The sequence below is a fragment of the Muscardinus avellanarius genome (assembly GCF_963383645.1).
Source record: "Muscardinus avellanarius genome assembly, chromosome: 1".
Taxonomy (NCBI): Eukaryota; Metazoa; Chordata; class Mammalia; order Rodentia; family Gliridae; genus Muscardinus; species Muscardinus avellanarius.
Genome location: NC_137786.1, coordinates 103,302,801 through 103,326,312, shown reverse-complemented (window position 1 = coordinate 103,326,312; position 23,512 = coordinate 103,302,801). Strand labels below are relative to the sequence as shown.

General features: G+C 44.8%; 1 protein-coding gene across 14 annotated transcripts in view; it reads right to left on the bottom strand.

The window, feature by feature from the left end:
• LOC308274983 (protocadherin gamma-C4) overlaps positions 1-23,512 on the bottom strand; it is a gene marked incomplete at both ends in the record, with an annotated part of 798,148 nt that overhangs the window by 103,776 nt on the left and 670,860 nt on the right. Inside the window, one exon of one of the 14 annotated variants that reach the window (XM_080712994.1) lies at positions 15,073-15,222. The exons of 8 other annotated variants lie outside the window; for them this stretch is intronic. In XM_080712994.1, the coding sequence (XP_080569120.1) occupies positions 15,073-15,222 (150 nt within the window). Of the gene's footprint in view, positions 1-2,645; positions 5,067-8,448; positions 10,858-15,072; positions 17,515-20,062; positions 22,463-23,512 lie in introns of those variants that run through there. 5 more of the 14 variants (XM_080712990.1, XM_080712995.1, XM_080712989.1 and 2 more) reach the window with 5 other exon arrangements.

Below are 23,512 nucleotides of genomic sequence, written 5' to 3'. Positions count from 1 at the left end.
TTACGAGGTAGTATTCTGTATTATATTGTGAACTTTCATCTACTCATCAGCTGGATTCAACAATGACCAACATAAGGACAGCCTGTGTTTAATATATACTGCACTCTCTCCAATTACTCTGAAGAAAATCTGAGATATATATATATATATATATCAATTATCAATCCTCAAGTATAAGACATTAAAATCAAGGTGTGTGTCTTCTAATCTGTTACGTTCTCTAAACTGTTGCCAATGCAAAATCATTTCTACATAGTTTAAGATAACTAGAATTCAGCATTTGCCATATTCTACCCATCCATCCATCCATCCATCCATCCAATGAACCTTGCACTCTGGTTTTAAAGGCAAGTGATATTTCTGTAGCATACAATAGTAGTTACCTCCTAGGACATCAGAATCAATTATTATGTTTTCCCCAAGTTAACACATTTTAATATTTATGAATACTTATCCCAGGACAGTATTTTTTATTTTTTGGTATTGGGGATTGAATCTAGAGGCATTCTACCTCCAAGATACACCCCTAGCTTTTATTTCTTTAATTGGAAACAGGGTCTTACTAGGTTTCTGAGCACCTCAATAGTTGCCAAGGCTGACTTTGAATCAGGTATCCTTCTATCTCAGCCTCCCAAGTACTGGAATTACAAGTGCCACCACACCCGGCTCCAGGACAGTAATTTAAAATGACAATTTCCTACTACATTAAAATATGACCCAAACAGTGCTTTACTTTTCCCTACTAGATTAAGAAGAGAGTGTCTGAAATAATTAAAAGTTGGTACATAATGGATCACAGACATGTTATTTTCTTATAAACAATAGACATTTGAAAAATTACAAAGACAAATAATTCATTATTTCCACAGAATTGCCAGCATTCATCAATGATGTATCACATTTTTAGAATAGAATTTTGATTCAATTTCAAATATTTTCATTTTTTGTGTGGTACTGGGGATGAAACACAGGGACATTCTACCTCTAAGCCATACCCCAGCCCTATCTTTTTTTTTTTTCTGGTACTGGTATCTCTTTTGTTTTTGTGTGTGGTACTGGAAATGGAACCCAGGGGCATACTACCTCTGAGCTACACCCTCAGCCCTTTTTTACTATTTATTTTTGAAACAGGGTCTCACTGAGTTGCAAAGGGCCTCACTAAGTAGCTGAGGCTGTCTGCAAACTGCAATCCTCCTGTCTCAGCCTCCCAAATGCTGGGATTACAAGCATGCACCACCACGCCCACCTCCTATCTTATTCTTTTATTTTGAAACAAGGTCTCACTAAGTTTCTGAGAGCCTTCCTAGGTTCCGGAGGCTGGCCCAGAACCTGCAATCCCTGTGTCTCAGTCTTCCAAGTACCAGGATTACAAGTATGTGCCACCATGTCCAGCTCAAATCTTACTTTCAAGTGGTCTTCTGGAATGTCATTTATTACCTGAAAATTAATATTATGTTTAAAATCACATAAAATAATACATTATTCTTATAACTAAAATCCAGTAAAATAGTTTTAGAATCTCCCTAGCATTTTCTGAGAATATTTTCCTAGCATATACTATACCCTGGTTTCCTTCTACCTGGAAAGGTTGAAGAGTTGAGCCAGAAGTAACATAAAGCTGAAGAATAATTATTTATTCCTTTTATTTTGTCCTCTCATTATTTGGTCTTAAAACTTCCCTTGAGCAAGCATATTCTATAGAAAAGAAGAATGCCAAACCACTTTCCATAATTTGACATCACAGCATCAGAAAATTAAAATCTTTGAAGGAGGATGAGATTAAAGAACAATTCACTTTTCATTTTTAAATAATTTTTTGTAGTATTGTGAATTGAATACAGGGATATTCTACCTCTAGGCTATATGACCAGCCTATTTTATTTTTATCTGGAAACAGGGTCTCACTAAGTTGTGGTTGGCCTCACTAAGTTGCTGAGGCTGGCTGTGAACCTTCAGTTATCCTGTCTCATGTGCCATCATGCCTAGATTACAAGAGTGTGTCATTGTGCTTATATTAAAAGTATTGAAAATGCTTCACTAGAGTTTGAAAATGGATAACTGAAGTCTGAATATTTCTCAGAAAAGATCTTTAACTACAGTCTCTACAGACTTGTGATAAAAACATTGCTCAGTGGGTTGTTTCTGTCATTAAAACCAGAAGAGTAGAAGCAGTAAATCTGGGCATTCAGTTGTTTCCTCTAAGAAAAAGGTATTTACTTTGAATTAATTTACTTTAACAAAATAGCATTGTAGAAATGGTTTTAGAGGTACAAGTTTCACAATGTGGGCATCAGAGATACCAACCACCAATAAACTTCAAGAAAAAAGAAATTTAGCTGGAGAGTTAGTAGTGTACCACTTAGCCAGCTAAGCAACCCCACCCAGATAGACCATATCCATGCAGGATAGCGAGCAATACCGCATGAAAAAAGTGGTTTCTGTTGACACTAGATTAAGGATTATGAGAAAAAAAAATCTATCAGTGATGTAACCAGTAAATGCCTTCTTTGGATATTGCAGCAAATATTAGGTTCAGTGAAAATTTAGATTGTGAGGTATTAATATCAACTAGTGAAACTTTAAATACGAACACCTAATGAGAAAGCTAACTGCCATAGATAGTAAAGAAAAGAAATACAACTCACAGGAACTGAAGGAGTATCTTCTATATGGAATCTGGAATCAACTGAACTACACAAGGGCTCCTTTTTCTCACAGCTCTCCTGGCTGATGAGTGTGTCTGCATAGTTGGGCTGGGGGAAGATCAGGTGGCTTTTCCGAGAGTCAGCAGTGAGAGAAAACTCCTGTGAATAGGTCTGTAGGAAAGCCTCTACCCCCTGCACATCCACAAAGTGCGAGGTAGGCATGCCAGCCAATCCACTTTCACCCTGGAGTAGGTGTGATAAGTGCCAGCGTCTCAGCCTGAGCCCCAGCAGCACAAGAACAAAGGCCAGAAAGACACAGGAGACCGTGGCCAATGCCACCACCAGGTACAGAGTGAGGTCCGAATCATCAGGGTCGGCGGGGGTCTTGATGCTGCCCAAGTCGGCCAGGACTTCAGGGATGCTCTCGGCCATAGCCACAGTGAGTGTGATGGTGGCTGAGAGAGGGGGCTGGCCATGGTCCTGCACAGACACCACGAGGCTCTGCTTGAGTGCATCTCTGTCCAGCAGGGTCCTTGCTGTGCGCACCTCACCTGTGTGCAGCCCCACCGAGAACAGTCCTGGCTCACTGGCCTTGATCAGGTAGTAGGACAGCCAGGCGTTCTGGCCTGAGTCCTTGTCCACTGCAACCACCTTGGTTACCAGGTATCCTGGCTCTGCAGAGCGGGGAGCCAGCTCCACACCAGTGGAGCCATCAGTGGGAAGGGTGGGGTATAGGATCTCAGGTGTGTTGTCATTCTGGTCCAACACAAATAAGCTCAGTGACACATTGCTGCTGAGGGGTGGGTTGCCGTTGTCGCTGGCCCTTACCTGCATTTGCAGATTGCGAAGCTGCTCAAAGTCAAAGGACTGCAAGGCATACAGCATGCCAGTGTCAGAGTTAATGGCTATATAGGAAGAGAGTGGAGCCCCCTCGATGGTGTCCTCCACCAGAGAGTATATAACCCTAGCATTTTCATTGTCATCAGGATCATGTGCAGTCACCGAAAAGATGGACGTGCCTCTGGGGTTGTTTTCAGGGAGGTAGACAGAGTAGGAGGTTTGAGAGAAGGCAGGAGGATTGTCATTGATGTCAGCCACATACACGGTTATGTGAATTTCTGTGGATAGGGGTGGCATTCCTCTGTCTGTTGCTGTCACTGTGATGTTATATTCAGAAGCTTTTTCTCGGTCAAGAGTTTGGGCTGTCAACAATCCATAATAATCATCTATTGAATTTTCTAATTTAAAGAATATATTCTCCTGGATGGAGCAAACAACTTGACCATTCTTCCCAGAGTCTTGGTCATGAGCATTGAAAAGAACGATTACTGTTCCCTGAGGTACATCTTCCCTCACTGGGCTAAACAACGATGTAATGGTCACTTCAGGTCTATTGTCATTTACATCTTCCACTATAATTAGCACTTTGGCCCGACCTTTCAATCCTCCAACATCTTCAGCCTGTATTTCCATTTCATAATAGGAGCATTCTTCATAATCTAGACTTTTCACTACCGAAATCTCCCCAGTATTTTCATTAAGCTGGAATAAAGGCGATTGTTTTTCATTAATTTTCCGGAATTTATATGCCACTTTTGCGTTGGCACCCTCATCCGGGTCGCTAGCGCTTACTGTGAGCAGCAGGGTGCCCAGAGGCACGTTCTCAAGGACTTTCACTCGGTAAACCTGTTGATCAAACACCGGGGCATTGTCATTTGTATCCAGCACTGTCACCTGGATGCGCACTGTGCTAGAGTGACGCGGGTCGCCGCCATCCGAGGCGGTGAGGACCAGGTGGTGAACAGCCTCTTCCTCCCGGTCCAGGGTGTGCTCCAGCACCAGCTCTGGGTTTAGAGTTCCATCGTCCCCGGTCTGCACGTCCAGGGAGAAGTGGCGATTGGGGCTGAGCTGGTAGCTCTGTAGGGAGTTCACGCCCACATCCGGGTCGACAGCTTCTGGGAGGGGATAGCGTGTTCCAGGAGCTGCGATTTCATTAATTTTCACTTCCAGATTTTCAGCTTCAAATTTTGGGGCATTGTCATTGATATCACTCACTTCTATTTCTATTCCGTAAAATTTCATTCTATCTTCAACCAGGATTTTAAAGTTCACCAGACACTGCACGCTCTGGCCGCAGAGCTCCTCCCGGTCTATCCTGCCCGCGGTGACCAAGCTGCCGCGACTTGGATTCAGGGCGAAAAGCTGCGCTCTTCCTCTGGAGACGATGCGGACTCCGTGCTCCGCCAGCTGCTGGGGCTCCAGACCCAGCTCCCTGGAGATGTTGCCCACGACATAACCTCTTTCTGTCTCTTCCTGCACCTTGTAACGGATCTGACTGGCCCTGGCCTCCCACAGCGTCCCCAAGAGCGCACAAAGCAGAACCAGTCCTCTCTTGTGCTGGCATTTGGTTGGAGCTGCCATTGTTGCTTTGCTACGGATTTTTCTCAGAGAATACTTACTGCGCACGTTGATTCATTAGGTTCTTCTCTTTTTCCTTCAAAGTCTGATTATCTTTTTCGTTAGGAGAAAGCCGGTGCCCCAAGATCAAACGTTGAGTTTTGTTGCAGCTCGGGAGTCAGTTTGTGGGATATGAGAGGCTTTGTGTAAAGATCTGAAAATCTGAATCTAGCGCTGAATTTTCCATAGTTGGTGAACAGCGGCGCTCAGAGTCCTAAACTGTTACTACATCAACTGAGATACTCAGCTGCTGTTTTTTTTTTTTTTTCTTTTTAGTTCTCCCCATGTTTCTCACTCTTGGGCTCAAGCCATCGTCCTGCCTCAACTTCCTGAGGACCTGGAACTACAGGCACGTGTCACTGTGCCCCTGAGGTATGTAACATTCTATTGTAGATGGCTGATTTAAAAAACCCCACTACTCTCTTCCAATTATGATTTTAGAGTATTTTCAATTGCTTTTGATATTCATATTTCAAAAGTACTTACCATTTGTAGATATCTGAGTTGTAAATAAAATGGAATGAATTTTTCATAAGCACTAAAATAATATTTTTTGCCTAATATCAACCTAAGTTACTTTATTTTGGATAGAATTTTACATTTCTTTCTGTAGATATGTAAATTTTTATAATTTCTTTTTTATAGAGATGCAGTCTTCTTTTCAGGACAGGAGATTGAACCCAGGGGCATTCTATCTCTGAGATACACCCCAGCCCCATTTTAATTAGAAACAGGGTCTCAATAAATTGCAGAGGGACTTGCTGAGTTGCTGGGGCTGGCCTTGAACTAGTAGTCCTCCTGTCTCAGCCTCCCAAGTACTGGTATTATAGGCATGCATCACCACACCCTACTAAAATTTCTTATTTTGAGACAAGGTCTTGCTAAGTTAGCCCATGCTGGCCTCAAACATACAGTCCTCCTGCCTCAGCCTCCCAAGTAGCCACGATTACAGGCATACACCTGGCAAAATAAAATATTTTTTTTTTGGTTTTGAGGATTGAACCCAGGGGCATTCACCTTCCAGCCTTATTTTGCCTCCAGCTGTATTTTAATTATTGTTATTTTTTGGTACAGGGAGTTGAACTCAGGGGCATTCTACCTTCAAGTTATAGCCCTGGCCTATTTTATTTTTTATTGTGAAACAGGGTCTCACTTAATTGTTTAGGCTCTTGCTAAGTTTCTAAGGCTGGTCTTGAACCTGTGATCCTCCTATCTCAGCCTTCCAAGTACTGATATTACAGGCATACATCACCACATCCAGATTTTTTTTTTTTGGTGGTACTGGTGATTGAACCCAGGGGCATTCTACCTCTGAGCTGAATCCTTACACCTATTTTTTAATTCTTTATTTTGAAACAGGGGGCCTAAGCAAGGGTCCTGAAACAAGTTGCAGAGAGCCTCACAAAGTAGCTGAGGCTAGCTGAAAACCTGCAATCTTCCTGTCTCAGCCTCCCAAGTATTGGGATTATAAGTGTATTCCACCTCATCCAGCTTTTATTATTATTTTGAAACAGAATTGCTAAGTTGCCAAGGGTAGCACTGAACCTGTGATCCTCCTATCTCAGCCTCCCAAGCAGTGGAAATACAAGCATGCACAATGTGCCTATCTTAAACAAATCTTAGACAAGTGATATATATATAAAATATATTGGCGGTACTGGGGATGGAACCCTTCTACCTCCAGGCTACACTCTCAGACTTATTTTATATTTTTTATTTGGAAACAGGGTCTCTTAAGCCAACAAGGCTGACTTCGAACCTGTGTGATCCTCCTGTCTCCGCCTCTGTTTTTGTTGTTGTTGTTTTTGTGGGTCTGGGGATGGAACCCAGGGGCATTCGACCTCCGAGCTACACCCCCTGCCCTATTTTTATTCTTTATTTTGAAACCAGGTCTCACTGAGTTGTAGAGGGCCTCACTAAGTAGCTGAGGCTGTCCACAAACCGCGATCCTCCATTCTCAGCCTCCATAATGCTGGGATTACAATTGTGCGCCACCAAGCCCAGTTAAGTTATAGTATTTTTTTAAACTAATATTGCTAAACGTTAACAGAATTACAGTTTTTAAAATTCACATTTTCTGATTAAACTTTTCTATTTCAAAAAAATGTTTAGCTGTCTATGTGAATATATGATGCCAATGCTTACATAGTATTTGGAAGAATCAAATTGATAGGAAAAAGCAAGTTTCCAGAATGTCCATCAAGATATGCCATTATTAAAATAATAATAATTATTATTATTTAGTGCTGGAAATTGAACCAGGGACTCATTCATGTTAGGCAAAAGCTCTACCATTGAGTCAGACATTTTCTGTAGGATTTTATTTATTTATTTATTTATTTATTGCGGGTCTGGGGATGGAACCCAGGGGCATTTGACCTCCGAGCTACACCCCCTGTCCTATTTTTTATTATTTATTTTGAAACCGGGTCTCACTGAATTGCAGAGGGCCTCACTAAGTAGCTGAGGCTGTCTGCGAACCGCAATCCTCCAGGTCTCAACCTCCCGAATGCTGGGATTACAAGCGTGCGCCACCACACCCGGCTCTGTAGGATTTTATATCCAAGAAAATCTAAAAGAACTTAATTATTTGAATTTGATACATTCAATGTCTCTTTCTTTTTTTTTTTTTTTTTGGTAGTACTGGGGGTGGAATCCAGAGGCTTTCTACCTCCAGGCTATACTCCCAGACCTATTTTATATTTTATTTAGAAACAGGGTCTCACTAAGTTGCTGAGAGCCTCACTAAGTAGCTGAGGCTGACTTCGAACCTGTGCGATCCTCCTGTCTCAGCCTCCCAAGCGTGGGGATTACAAGCATGAGCCACCACACCCGGCTCAGTGTCTCTTTCATTGATAAACACATTCATAGTATTTTTATACATTTTTAGAGAAGTAAAAAAATCGTAAATCCATTAAGTATTAGGAACTAGACATGAATAAGTAAAAGGGATGGCAACTCTACTTGATATCAGTGAACAAAGATCCCTAGTGGCAGTTTTTTTTTTCTATAAAAGAAATAAATAACTCTAAATTTAATACTTACACATAATAAAATTTAAATTTGTTAAAAATGAGACTGTAATGGGAAAATTTCATAGGTTTGCAAGAGAAAAACATCATATCGTTTTGTGAAGTTTATTCTCAGTACTTTGTAATTCTGAAACCTTCATAATCCCTGGAATCTATTTTATGTTACATACTCATAATTCACGATTCTCCATGAAGAATGGAAGTTATAACTTCCAAAAGACAACGTACTGGATCTGGATATATACTGAATTTATATGTAAATATTAACAGTTGTGTGGATGTTAAAAAGGTATAGATACTTAAATGGAACTCACCGGTGTTAGAGACTCAGAATGGGAAGCTGGCTCACTGGAATTAGAAAGTGGAAACAAGGCTCCAGATGAATCACCGCAAAGTAGGTCTTGTCCCGAACTCAGCGGATCACTACATTTTAGGAAATTAAACTCTGTCTTTCCCGTTTGCGCTACGCACAGATTGTAGGAATAAGGCAAAGTCCCTTCGCTGTAGTTGGGCTGAACCACGGGTCCAGCCTTGGAGCCCAGAGCCGACTGAAAGCAGCCCCAGGCCGCGCGGCCCGAGGAGTGCCTAAGGCGCAGGGCGATGGCCAGGATCACCGCCAGGAGGAAGAGCACGGAGACGAGCGCCAGCGCCACCACCAGGTAGAACTGCAGCTCGGCCTGGGCGTCCGCGGGCGCCGGCCGGTCCTGCAGGTCCGGCAGCACCTCCTGCAAGCTGTCGGCGAAGACCAGGTGCAGCGTGGCGGTGGCCGAGAGGGGCGGCTGCCCGCCGTCGCGCACGGCCACCAGCAGGCGGTGGCGCGCCGCGTCCCTGTCGCCCAGCGCGCGCGCCGTGCGCACCTCGCCCGTGCGCAGCCCCAGGCTGAAGAGGCCGGGGTCGCTGGCCTGCAGCACGTGGTAGGACAGCCAGGCGTTGTGGCCCGCGTCGGCGTCCACCGCCACCACCTTGGTGACCAGGTAGCCGGGCTCGGCGGCGCGCGGCACGGTGTCGAGGAGCGCCGCGCCGTCGGGCCCCGGCGCGGGGTGCAGCACGCGCGGCGCGTTGTCGTTGCGGTCGCCCACCAGCACGCGCAGGCTCACGTTGGCGCCGCGCGCGGGCGCGCCCTGGTCGCGCGCCTGCAGCGTCAGCGCGAAGGCGCGCAGCTGCTCGTGGTCGAAGGCGCGCTGCGCGTACACCACGCCGCTCTGCGCGCCCACCGACACGTAGGACGCCAGCGCGCGCGGCTCCAGGTCGCTGGCCACGATGGAGTAGGCCACCTGGCCGTTGGGCCCCAGGTCGGGGTCGGAGGCGCTGACCTGCGCGATGGACGCGCCGGGCGCGTTGTTCTCCGCCACGTGGGCCACGTAGGCGGCCTGCTGGAACACCGGCGCGTTGTCGTTGACGTCGCCCACGTGCAGGGTGATGGTCGTGCTGGAGGAGAGCGGCGGCGTGCCCTTGTCGGTGGCCGTGATGGTGACGTTGTACTCCGGGGTCTGCTCTCGGTCCAGGGTTTTGTCTGTTACCAACTTATACGAATTTCTAGACGAAGAGATTATTTTAAAAGGGACTTCTCCTTCTAATCGGCAATTAACCTCCCCATTTTCCCCAGAGTCTTTGTCGTGTATTTTGATCAAGGCAATGACTGTTCCTGGGACTACGTTTTCCAGAATCATTTCGAGTAAAGAATGGAATGTAACCTCTGGGCTGTTGTCATTTTCATCTTGAATGCTAATTTCAACTGTACATTGTGCAACCAGTCCACCACCATCCCGTCCCTCCACTACTATCGAATATTCCTTATTTTCTTCGAAATCCAGTGTATTTTCGGTTGTGATTTCCCCGTTCTTTGAATTCAGTCCAAAGACTTGCCCGGGTCTGTAGAAGGAGTAAGTAATTTCTGAGTAGATTCCCTCATCCTGGTCCGTGGCTGACACCTGCAGCACAGTGGTGCCCGGGGGCACGTTTTCCGAAAGGCTGACCCTGTAAACTTCCTGGTGGAATACCGGGGGGTTGTCATTGGCATCAGTGACCTGAATACGCAGCTCGGTGGTCCCGCTTAGGGGTGGGTTACCGCCATCCAGGGCAGTCAGGATTAAACTATAGTAACTCTTTTGTTCCCGGTCTAAAGCTTTCTCCAATATCAGTTCTGGATATTTACTACCATCTTGTTTCTCCTTATTTAAAACTGAGAAGCTAGGGCTAAGCGATAGTTTATAATCGTGTAGCGAGTTTAAAGCGGTATCTTCATCTTCCGCTACTTCTAATATAAAGCGTGTGCCTGGCTGTGCAGACTCACTTATTTGTAGCTCAAAGAAACTGTGGGTGAATTTTGGCGTGTGGTCATTAATATCCTCGATCTCCACACTCACGTGATAAAAGTTCAAGGGATTTTCAGCCACAGCCTCAAATTCCAGAGCACAAGCTGGCTTCTTCGCGCATATCTGCTCCCTGTCCACCCTGTCGCTCACAAGCAACTCCCCGGTCTCTGGGCGCACAGTGAAATAAGGCTTCTCCGAACTGACACGCAGTTTCCGCGTCGGTAAGTCCTGGACACCGAACCCCAGGTCCTTGGCCAGGTTCCCCACCACCGAGCCCTTGGGCATTTCCTCGGGAATCCTGTAGCGGATCTGCTCGGCGAGCGCGGCGCAGCACAAAGACAGCAGGAAGGGAGCAAGCACCTCCGGCCGCCTCTCAGCCCGGCCCCGCTCCGTGGCGCCGGTCCCCATCCCTCTAGCCCGCCTCGGCTTGCTCACCAGCCTGGGGACGCCGGCTTACGAATGACCTCCGTAGGGCAGATCTCTGGGGCCCCGAAGGAGCTTTAGCTCCAGATGCAGACCGCGAAATGATTCTTCTTTTTCGGAGGAAGAAGCAGTTTTAGTAAAGGCTGGCGCTTTACAGTCTGAGATAGAGCTGCTCTGGGAAGCGCGCTGCGGTTGCGCGAGAAGATCGCGAGCGCCAAGCTCTCCTCTTTGGACAACAGCGGCGCCCAGAGTCCACATAAGGAAAATGCAGCCTCTTCTGCTTCTAAAGTTCTTTCAGGCATCTTTTTTCGTTTCAAAAAATTTTAAAATAGCACGTTGAGTTTTTATACAAATTTGCATATGTTGGTCCATTCTTTCACTATTACTTGGAACCAAGTATTTGTCCTTGTGAGTGGTGTAATATTAGGATAGAGGTTTTGCCTTCCGAGACTTCATAGTATACTGATGTCACAAATTAATTTCTCTTTATTAGCTATGTTATGCTGAAATTATTTTTATTCTTCTTTCATTAATTCCTATGTTTCTCTAATATTTCTAGGTAATTAATGTTTCATACCACATATATTAGAGAAAATACTGTTAGAAATTATTTTGTAGCATGGCGTGGTGGTGCATGCTTGTAATCCCGGCGTTTAAGAGGCTGAGACAGGAGGATCGCGATTCGTGGACAGCCTCAGCTACTACTTAGTGAGGCCCTGTTAAATTCAGTGAAACCCTGTTTCAAAATAAAGTATAAAAAATAGGGCTGAGGGTGTAGCTCGGAGGTAGAATGCCCCTGAGTTCCATCCCTGGTATGGCAAAAAAGAAAAAAAATATTTGTAAAAGCTGTATAATCTCAAACATCTCCTCCATATATTATTATCTCTCTAATACTAGGGATTGAATCCAGGGCTTTACACATGGTAGGCAAGTGCTCTACCATTGAGCTAGATCCCCAGCTCAAAACTACCTTTATAAAAATAATTTATACTGTTCTATTTCAAGAAGTTTTCATTTCAAGAAGAAAACCATCCCTAGCGAGGTGTGGTGGTGCATGCTTATAATACCAACATTTGGGAGGCGGAGGCAGGAGAGGATCAGGGTTTGCAGACAGCCTCAGCTACTACTTAGTAACGCCCTTTGCAACTCAGACTCTGTTTCAAAATAAAGAATAAAAGGGTTTGCAGACAGCCTCAGCTACTACTTAGTAATGCCCTTTGCAACTCAGACTCTGTTTCAAAATAAAGAATAAAAAATCGGGCTAAGGGTGTAGCTTGGAGGTAGAATGCCCCTGGGTTCCATCCCTAATACCGCAAAAAGAAAGAAAAAAAAACACTCCTAGATTGTAGCTAAGATATACTTGCCAAGTCCCTCTTCATGTCTCTAAATTACTTGGCTTATATCCTACTCTTTGTTACTTCAGTCTTTAAGTTACTGGGAAAATTATTTATTCTGCTATAAAGTTGCAAAGGGATATTCAAATAGATTGCATTATTTCTCTGTGTACCTACATTATACTGAAGTAGTGACTTTGGGGCATTGCATTTATTTACATAAATTTACTGAATATGGTGATATTTGTTCTAATTTTTTACTTCATTTGTTGAATTTTTAAGCAGTATGTTAAAGAGCAAATTTTGATTTTATTTTCTTTTTTTTCTTTGTGGTATTGGGAATTGAATAAAATCTCAGAGACATTCTACCTCAGAGCTACACCCATAGCCCAATTATATTTCTCATTTGGAAACAAGGTCTCACTAGGCTGCTGAGAGCCTCGCTAAAGTTGCTGAGGCTGGTTTCCAACCCACAATCCTCCGGTCTGAGCCTTGCAATTACTGGGATTACAGGCATGCACCACCACAATTGGCTTGATTTTCTTTTTATGAGAAAATTTCCTTACTCTATAAAATTATAAGGGTCAATAGCTTTCTCTTCAAATGGCTGTGCACCCAGGGGCTATAGAAAGTATGAGCCAGGCATGGTGGTGCATGCTTGTAATACCAGCATTTGGGAGGCAGAGACAGGATTACTGCAGTTTGATGGCAGCCTCAGCTAGTGAGGCCCTTTGCAACTCAGTGAGACCCTGTTTCAAAGTAAAGAATAAAAAATAGGGCTGGGGGTGTCGCTCAGATGTAGAATGCCCCTGGGTTCATTCCCCAGTACTGAAAAAAAGAAAGAAGTTAATTTCCATTCTACCATATATGCAACAGAGGATGGAACCCTACATAATATTTGGAAAATACACTTTTCAATAACAACAGAAGACTTATCTGTGGATGTAGATCAATGATAAGAGAACTTGACTAGCATGTTGAAAAGCTACGGGATTGATCTTAGCACTGAAAAAAATAGTCAAATCAGGGCTTAGCTTTATACAGATGCTATAAGAAGGAATATGGAAGATCTGTAGTACAGATGGAATAATTTTTAATTGAATTAATTAGCTTGTTTAGAATTTGTGTACAGGAAACTTTCCCTCTAAAAATCAACATTCTTAAGCTCTTATCATTTGATATGGATATACAACCTAAAAGTTCATTGAAACTCACTTAAAATGTTCTGTATTTTACAAAACTCATTTTCAAAAGTTTAAAAGAAATTTTATTTTAGACTTGATTTTATTGATTTTTATATGTATTATTGTTTTTGCGCTGCGGGAGTTGGAACCCAGGGGCATTGTACCTCTGAGCTACATCTTTTTTAAAAAAATTATTTTATTTATTTTTTGGTGGTACTGGGATGGAACCCTTCTACTTCCGGGCTACATTCCAAGACCTATTTTATATTTTATTTGGAAACAGGGTCTCTTAAGACAGCAAGGATGGCTTCGAAACTGCGAGACCCTTATGTCTCCGCCCCCCAAGCGCGGGTCCCCCTCCCAAGCATGGGGATTACAAGTGTGCACCACCACACCCGGCCTACATCTTTTATTTTTGAAATAGAGTCTCACTGAGTTGCGAAGGGCCTCACTAAGTAGCTGTCCACTAAGTAGCTGTCAGCGAACTGTGATCCTCAGGTGTCTGCCTCCGAATGCTAGGATTACAAGCATGAGCTACCACCCCCGACATTGATTTTTTGAGAGGCAATACCCACTCTAGGCTTGAGATTCTATATCTTCATTGGTATAAATCCAGGGGGAGGGTGACCATAACTACAGATCATTAACATTTATGGATCACCTTCTAACAAAAGGCACTCTCTAAAATGTGCTTATGTTTTAAAACATAGTAAGAAGTAGCAAAGTATTTATGGACACTGATGGAGAAGCAGAGTTCAAAAGATGTTTAAAGGAATCTTCAAAAGTCTAGATATAGGAAAGACAAACCTTAAATTTTTTTGTGGTCCTAAGAAATTTTTGTGGTCCCAGGAGCATTCTATCTTCAAGCTATTCCACCAGCCTTTTTTATTTTTTGTTTTGAAACAGGGTCTTGCTAGGTTGCTGAGAGTTTGGTCTTGAACCTGTGATTTCCATGTACTGGGATTAAAGGTATGTGCTACCATGCCCAGATCAATCCTTAAAATTCTGACATGTTTACTTTTACTAAGGTAATGAAAGGATTTGGAAGTCTCAATTATTTTTATGCAGTCCTAACTTAACAAATATGTAAGTTAAAAAGAAAACTTACTGTGTGTATCTATATGTATGTACATGGGGGGGACAAATTATTTTTTTTTGATACTGGGAATGAAACTCAGAGGCATTCTACTTCTAAGTTATATCCCCAACCCAATTTTATTTCTTATTTTGAAATAGGGTCTCATTAATGCAGAGGGCCTAAGTTGCCAAGACTGCTTTCAAACCTATGATCCTTCTGTCTCAGCCTTCCAAGTACTGGGATTACAAGCATGCACCACCAGCCTGGCTGGATAAGAAATTCTTAACTAAATGAGTGATAATAGGAATAAAGTACTAGAAAGTTTAAAAAGGTGGCACAATCTCATGCAAGCCCTTTGAAAGCAAATGAAACAATGACTATTAGATTTCAATTTTTCTGTGTGGTCTTGGCTGTTCAGAACCCAGGGCCTCACATGTCCTCAGTATAGAGTTCAATTTTAGAGCATCACCACTAACACATACACAAAACTTTGTGACATGCCTTAAAATTATTTTCAATTATCTTCAAAATATGTTTAAAAACACAGTTTTAAATAAAATAAAACTCCTCTGAGAAATAAAACTGAACAAAGAACTGAACTTACCTGAGCAGCTTCATCTTTACATTCATGAAAATCTATGGATGTTAACAAAGAATCATTTTTCTCACAGCTGCCTTGGCTAATAAGCATATCTGCATAGTTGGGCTGAGGAAAGATAACATTGCTTGTCTGGGAGCCTGCAGTGAGGGAGACCTCATGGGAATATGTCTGAAGAAAAGCTTGCACCCCATCAATGCCCATGAAATGAGAGGGTGGCACACCAGCCAATCCGTCTCCAGAGGCTTGAAGCAGACGAGACTTTTGCCAGCGCTGAAGCCTGAGCGCCAGCAGCACAATGACAAAGGCCAGGAAGACGCAGGAGACAACAGCCACTGCCACCACCAGGTGGAGCGTGAGGTCTGACTCATCTGAGACCCCCTGGGGCCTGATGCTACTCAAGTCGGCCAAGACTTCCGGGATGTTGTCTGCCACAGCCACAGTGAGTGTGATGGTGGCTGAGAGGGGAGGCTGGCCGTGGTCCTGCACAGACACCACGAGGCTCTGCTTGAGCGCATCTTTTTCCAGCAGGGCCCTGTTGGTACGCAACTCACCTGTGTGCAGCCCCATAGAGAACAGCCCTGGCTCACTGGCCTTGAGCAGGCGGTATGACAGCCAAGCATTCTGGCCAGAGTCTTTATCCACTGCCACCACCTTGGTCACAAGATAACCAGGATCTGCAGAGCGGGGAGCTAGCTCCACACCAGTGGAGCCATCTGTGGGGAGTGTGGGGTACAGGATCTCGGGGGTGTTGTCATTCTGGTCCAGCAAGAACAGGCTCAGTGACACATTGCTGCTAAGTGGTGGGTCTCCACTGTCGCTGGCCATCACTGTTAACTGCAAGTCTTGGATCTGCTCATAGTCAAAAGATTGCAGTGCATAAAGCACACCAGTGTCAGAGTTGATGGAGACATAGGAGGACAGGGGCACTCCTTGGATGGTGCCTTCAGTCACAGAGTAAGTGACCTGTGCATTTTCCTGGCTGTCGGGATCATATGCAGTCAATGAGAAGATGGAGGCACCTTTTGGGTTGTTCTCTAGGACAAAGGCTGAGTAGGAGGCATGAGGGAAAGTTGGTGGGTTGTCATTGGTGTCTGCCACAATCAGGGTAATATAAGTTTCAGTAGACAGAGGTGGGGATCCTAGGTCTGAGGCTATTACTGTGATATTGTAAGCAGAGACTTTCTCCCTGTCCAAATAATCCTCTGTAACCAATCTATAATAATTATCTATTGACTTTTCTAGCTTAAAAGGTAAGTTATCATGTGTATAACAAACAACTTGTCCATTCTTCCCAGAGTCCCGATCATGCACATTCAAGAAAGCAATGACTGTACCAGGAAGAGAATTTTCCAATACTGGATTAAGCAATGATGTAATGGCCACTTCAGGTCTATTGTCATTTACATCTTCCACTATAATTAGCACTTTAGTCCTTCCCAGAAGTGCCCCCACATCTTCAGCCTGTATTTCCATTTCATAATAGGAGCATTCTTCATAATCTAGACTTTTCGCTACCGATATCTCCCCAGTATTTTCATTAAGCTGGAATAAAAGCGATTGTTTTTCATTAATTTTCCGGAATTTATATGCCACTTTTGCGTTGGCACCCTCATCCGGGTCGCTAGCGCTTACTGTGAGCAGCAGGGTGCCCAGAGGCACGTTCTCAAGGACTTTCACTCGGTAAACCTGTTGATCAAACACCGGGGCATTGTCATTTGTATCCAGCACTGTCACCTGGATGCGCACTGTGCTAGAGCGACGCGGGTGGCCGCCATCCGAGGCGGTGAGGACCAGGTGGTGAACAGCCTCTTCCTCCCGGTCCAGGGTGCGCTCCAGCACCAGCTCTGGGTTTAGAGTCCCATCGTCCCCGGTCTGCACGTCCAGGGAGAAGTGGCGATTGGGGCTGAGCTGGTAGCTCTGTAGGGAGTTCACGCCCACATCCGGGTCGACAGCTTCTGGGAGGGGGTAGCGTGTTCCAGGAGCTGCGATTTCATTAATTTTCACTTCCAGATCGTCAACGTGGAACTTAGGGTTGTTATCGTTAATATCAGTTATCTCTATTTCTATCCCAAAGAGTTTTCCTCTATCCTCAACTAGGATGTTAAGATTTACATGACACCCCGCGCTCTGGCCGCAGAGCTCCTCCCGGTCTATCCTGCCTGCGGTGATTAAGTTGCCACTTGGCGAATTCAAAGAGAAAAGCTGCGTTTTACCTCGGGAGACGATGCGGACTCCGTGCTCCGCCAGCTGCTGGGGCTCCAGTCCCAGCTCCCTGGAGATGTTGCCCACGAAGGTGCCTTTATCTGTCTCCTCTGGAATCGAGTAGCGAATCTGCCCTGTCGCGATCTCCCACAGTGTCCCCAGGAGCGCACAAAACAGGACCAGCTTGCCGGATCCCTGGTGATTCTTTGGAGCGGCCATTGTTCTTTCGCTACAGAATCCTTTCAGAATCTTCACTGAAAATGTGTCTTGTTTTTGGAGATCTTGGTATTACAGAAAGCCGGAGAGCCCCAAATATAGGGACAGACTTTCGCTGCAGCCCAGCAGTTGGTCTGTGGGATCTGCGAGTCTTTGTGATGCAGGAGCCCTGAGAATCTCATGGCCTTTCAGTTGCATTTCTCTCCAAGTAGGTGAACAGCGGCCCTTAGAGTCCTAAGCAGTTACTGCACTTGGATACAGATTACTTGGAAATGTGATAATACTCCACTAGATGAGTGAGAAAAAAGTACTAGCTGCTTTTTGTTACTTTGTTTTGAATTTGAGAATCTTGTCTCTACCTCCATATTTTAAAAGAAATAGCCAAGAAGTTTGGGGGTAAAGTAGGGGTGAAGGTTTTATAAAGTAATAAACGATCTGATTTTTTGAGGTTAACATCGCATTAAGTTATATTTGTGGAATACAGTTGCTCCTCTAAAAATAAACATAACTGTATTTCCCATCATGCTCTAAATTTTACTGTAAATGTCTATATTATTATAAAAACACCATTTGTCACTAGAAATGAATTCATTTATAGACTACAACAGACTTATTAGAGATGATTGACCCAGAAGTTGTTTTATTTTGTTTAAATGAATTAATCACTACAGTGGCCTTCTATCAATTGATTCCTTTAAATTTTCTTTCTGAATATTATTTTAATTATACATTGATAATATTCTCAAATAAATATTGTGGAATTTTAACGGGAGAAATGCTTTTATAATCAAGTTCCATCAGAGATTATATTGTCTTGCTATTTTATTCATATTATTTATATTTTTAGTTGAATAGAAAATACTTGAAAGGTACAAGTAAATATGCAAACAAAAGCAAATTCCTATCCCACTCCTTACCCTATAAAGATAATTACATTTTAAAACAGACTTTTTTTGTGTGGTACTTGAGGTGGAACCCAGGGGCTTTTCTACCTCTGGGATACACTCCCAGATCTATTATATATTTTATTTGGAAACAGGGTATCACTAGGTTGCTGAGAGCCTCACTAAGTAGCTGAGGCTGGATTCAAACCTATGCAATCCTGTCTCAGCCTCCTAAGCGCGGGGATTACAAGTGTGCGCCACCACGCCCAGCTTAAAACAGACTTTTAGAGGTAGACCAATATACTAAAGTTCATTTTATCATCATTAATGTCTTAATCAAATAAGAATAAAAACTAAGGAACACATAGTTATTATTAAGAGGTGAATAACTGTCATTACAAAAACTTTTCTTCAGCAGCTTGTAAAGTGTCTATTAACTGAAGCAGTTGCTAAAGGATACATAGCAAATGGCTGAGACAATGCACAATAATGTTTAGACCACAGGCACATAAGATTGCCTAAAATTTGAACAATTCAAAACTACTTCTCTCTTAAAAGGTAGTAAAATGAATAGAAGACCCCTAGATATAATAGTTAAGGTTGCTGCAAAAACACTTTATTATACATAGGAATGTGAGAGGAGCAACAGAGGCCTTTGCTTGACTTATCTTGGATGTAGGAATCTACTGAATGAGCTTCAATAGAGATTAACCCTGGAAACTCTATGCTCCAAGTAATGAGAACCTGCTTTTAATCTTCTCTTGAGCATAATTGATTTAAATATAAATAGCCATTCCCTCCAATACACACTACATTTCATAAAACTATAAGGGGTCCACGGACACAAACACCCAGGTTAAAAAACTTTTTAAAGAAACATTTAGGAAACAGGAAATAAACATAAGAAACACAGCAGTAGATTAGTATGGAAACCATACCAGTTAAATTGGTGGAGAACAATAACTTAATTTTCACTGAAATGTTTTTGCTTTAAAGATTTATTTAAATGTCTATGTTTAAGCCAGGTGTGGTGGTGCACGCTTGTAATCCCCGCGATTGGGAGGCTGAGACAGGAGGATCGAACAGGTTCGAAGCCAGCCTCAGCTACTTAGTGAGGCTCTCAACAACCTAGTGAGACCCTGTTTCCAAATAAAATATAAAAAAAGGTCTGGGAGTATAGCCCAGAGGTAGAAAGCCTCTAGGTTCCACCTCCAGTACCACCAAAAAATAAATAAATGTCTATGATTTTCTATTCAAGTATTCTAACCTAAAAAAGTATCCATTATATACAATATTAAGTGACAGATTAAAAAATAGGACAAATCTCATTAGATTTGCAGGGGAGAGCCAACAAATTGTCTACGGTTTTCACTTTGTAGGTAAAACAAGAGCATGGCAAGATTCAGTTATAAGCCACATAAATGCTCCTACTTTACTCATTCTTTGAAGAAATAAGTGAGTGCTTTTTAACTGACTACATTGGTTTTTTGGGTGGGGGGGACAGAAGAGGGCCCGTGATTGGAATTGAACCTAGGACCTTGTGTGTGCCAGACAAGTTTTCTACCACTTAGTTACATCTTCTAAAACTTTCTAAGAAAACTGATAAGATATGAAGATTTTATCTTTCCCTGTGAATATGAAGAACTGGGTAAAAAATGAGAACTATGTTGTCATGCTTAATAAAAACTCACCTGATGGGAGGTTGACTCACTGGAATTAGAAAGTGGAAACAAGGCTCCAGATGAATCACCGCAAAGTAGGTCTTGTCCCGAACTCAGCGGATCACTACATTTTAGGAAATTAAACTCTGTCTTTCCCGTTTGCGCTACGCACAGATTGTAGGAATAAGGCAAAGTCCCTTCGCTGTAGTTGGGCTGAACCACGGGTCCAGCCTTGGAGCCCAGAGCAGACTGAAAGCAGCCCCAGGCCGCGCGGCCCGAGGAGTGCCTAAGGCGCAGGGCGATGGCCAGGATCACCGCCAGGAGGAAGAGCACGGAGACGAGCGCCAGCGCCACCACCAGGTAGAACTGCAGCTCGGCCTGGGCGTCCGCGGGCGCCGGCCGGTCCTGCAGGTCCGGCAGCACCTCCTGCAAGCTGTCGGCGAAGACCAGGTGCAGCGTGGCGGTGGCCGAGAGGGGCGGCTGCCCGCCGTCGCGCACGGCCACCAGCAGGCGGTGGCGCGCCGCGTCCCTGTCGCCCAGCGCGCGCGCCGTGCGCACCTCGCCCGTGCGCAGCCCCAGGCTGAAGAGGCCGGGGTCGCTGGCCTGCAGCACGTGGTAGGACAGCCAGGCGTTGTGGCCCGCGTCGGCGTCCACCGCCACCACCTTGGTGACCAGGTAGCCGGGCTCGGCGGCGCGCGGCACGGTGTCGAGGAGCGCCGCGCCGTCGGGCCCCGGCGCGGGGTGCAGCACGCGCGGCGCGTTGTCGTTGCGGTCGCCCACCAGCACGCGCAGGCTCACGTTGGCGCCGCGCGCGGGCGCGCCCTGGTCGCGCGCCTGCAGCGTCAGCGCGAAGGCGCGCAGCTGCTCGTGGTCGAAGGCGCGCTGCGCGTACACCACGCCGCTCTGCGCGCCCACCGACACGTAGGACGCCAGCGCGCGCGGCTCCAGGTCGCTGGCCACGATGGAGTAGGCCACCTGGCCGTTGGGCCCCAGGTCGGGGTCGGAGGCGCTGACCTGCGCGATGGACGCGCCGGGCGCGTTGTTCTCCGCCACGTGGGCCACGTAGGCGGCCTGCTGGAACACCGGCGCGTTGTCGTTGACGTCGCCCACGTGCAGGGTGACGCTGGTGCTGGCGGAGAGCGGCGGCGTGCCCTTGTCGGTGGCCGTGATGGTGACGTTGTACTCTGGGTTCTTTTCACGGTCTAGAAGTCTGTCTATTACTAATTTATACGTATTTCTTGAAGTGGTAAGTATTTTAAATGGAACATCACCTTCTAGTTTACAGGTAACTTCTCCATTAGGTCCAGAATCCTTGTCACGGACTTTAAGCAAAGCAATGTGTGTTCCTAGCTCGGAATCCTCCATAATTAGGTCAGGTAGCGATTGGAATATTACTTCTGGAACGTTGTCATTTTCATCTAGAACTTCTATTTCCACTGTACATTGTGCAAGCATTCCTCCACCATCCTTTGCTTCCAAAACGAAGGAGTATTCTTTGATCTCTTCAAAATCTAATGTATTTAGAATAGTAATTTCTCCAGTATTGGGATTCAGGTCAAACTCAGTGATGGAGCCAGCTTCACTGAAAGAGAAAGTGATCTCAGCGTTGACACCCTCATCCTGGTCGGTAGCAATCACTTGAAGCACAGTGGTTCCCGGAAGTGCGTTTTCCGAAACGCTCACTTTGTATATCTCTTGGCTGAACACTGGAGGGTTATCATTGGCATCAGTCACTAGGACGTGTATCTGTGCAGTGCTGCTGAGTGGGGGATCCCCAAAGTCCAAGGCAGTCAAGGTCAAGCGATAGAACTTCTGCTTTTCCCGGTCTAAAGGTGTCTTCAGTACCATTTCGGGATATTTACTTCCATCTGATTTCTCTTTATTTCCGAGTGAGAAGTGATCATTGGCACTAAGCTGGTAATTCTGTAGTGCATTGGTACCGATATCTGCATCATGGGCAGATCCTAAGATAAATCGTGTTCCGGGCTTTGTGGACTCACTTATTTGCAGCTCAAAGAAACTGTGGGTGAATTTTGGCGTGTGGTCATTAATATCCTCGATCTCCACACTCACGTGATAAAAGTTCAAGGGATTTTCAGCCACAGCCTCAAATTCCAGAGCACAAGCTGGCTTCTTCGCGCATATCTGCTCCCTGTCCACCCTGTCGCTCACAAGCAACTCCCCGGTCTCTGGGCGCACAGTGAAATAAGGCTTCTCCGAACTGACACGCAGTTTCCGCGTCGGTAAGTCCTGGACACCGAACCCCAGGTCCTTGGCCAGGTTCCCCACCACCGAGCCCTTGGGCATTTCCTCGGGAATCCTGTAGCGGATCTGCTCGGCGAGCGCGGCGCAGCACAAAGACAGCAGGAAGGGAGCAAGCACCTCCGGCCGCCTCTCAGCCCGGCCCCGCTCCGTGGCGCCGGTCCCCATCCCTCTAGCCCGCCTCGGCTTGCTCACCAGCCTGGGGACGCCGGCTTACGAATGACCTCCGTAGGGCAGATCTCTGGGGCCCCGAAGGAGCTTTAGCTCCAGATGCAGACCGCGAAATGATTCTTCTTTTTCGGAGGAAGAAGCAGTTTTAGTAAAGGCTGGCGCTTTACAGTCTGAGATAGAGCTGCTCTGGGAAGCGCGCTGCGGTTGCGCGAGAAGATCGCGAGCGCCAAGCTCTCCTCTTTGGACAACAGCGGCGCCCAGAGTCCACATAAGGAAAATGCAGCCTCTGCTGCTTTGCTTTAACCAACCAGAATAATTACAATTGTGTGTCTAACTGAAACTGCATTCACGAATCTATATATTCTATAATGTTTTAAATCGTACTCTTAGACACGCTCTTATCACAGTTTTCAACTATTTTAAGGAAATCTCATAGTTTTATTTATCTGTGGACAAAATCATTCTTCAATCTTCAAATACGCACTAGTGACATAAAGACTATAACACAGGCTTGGCCTAATCCATCTCGGAACACAGCAATTTTGCATATGTATTCAGTAGAAATATAGTGAATAGTTTCTCCTCTTCCTCCTCCATTATATTATTATTATTATTATTATTATTATTATTATTATTTTGTGGCACTGGGGATGGAACTCAGAAGCATCTTACCTTGGAGCTACTATATCACCACCCCTATTTTTAATTTTTTATTGGTGCATCTATTTTTATTCCTTATTTTGAAACAGGGTTTCACTGGGTTGCGAAGGGCCTCACTAAGTAGCTGAGGCTGTTTGAAAATCACGATCCACCTGGCCCCTCTTATTATTGTTCCTCATATTTTTCTCAAATTTTTCATCTACTTCCAAGCTGATTTATTTCTGTTTTTTCCAATGAGCATCAGCAATGCTGAAATTTGTTTTAAATAAGAAGCAATAGAAGCCAGGCATGATTGTGCATACCTGTGGTTCTAGTACTTTTGAGACTGAAACCGAAGGGTTGCAGGAGGATCAAGGCTAGCCTCAGCAACTTAGTAAGACCCTCAGC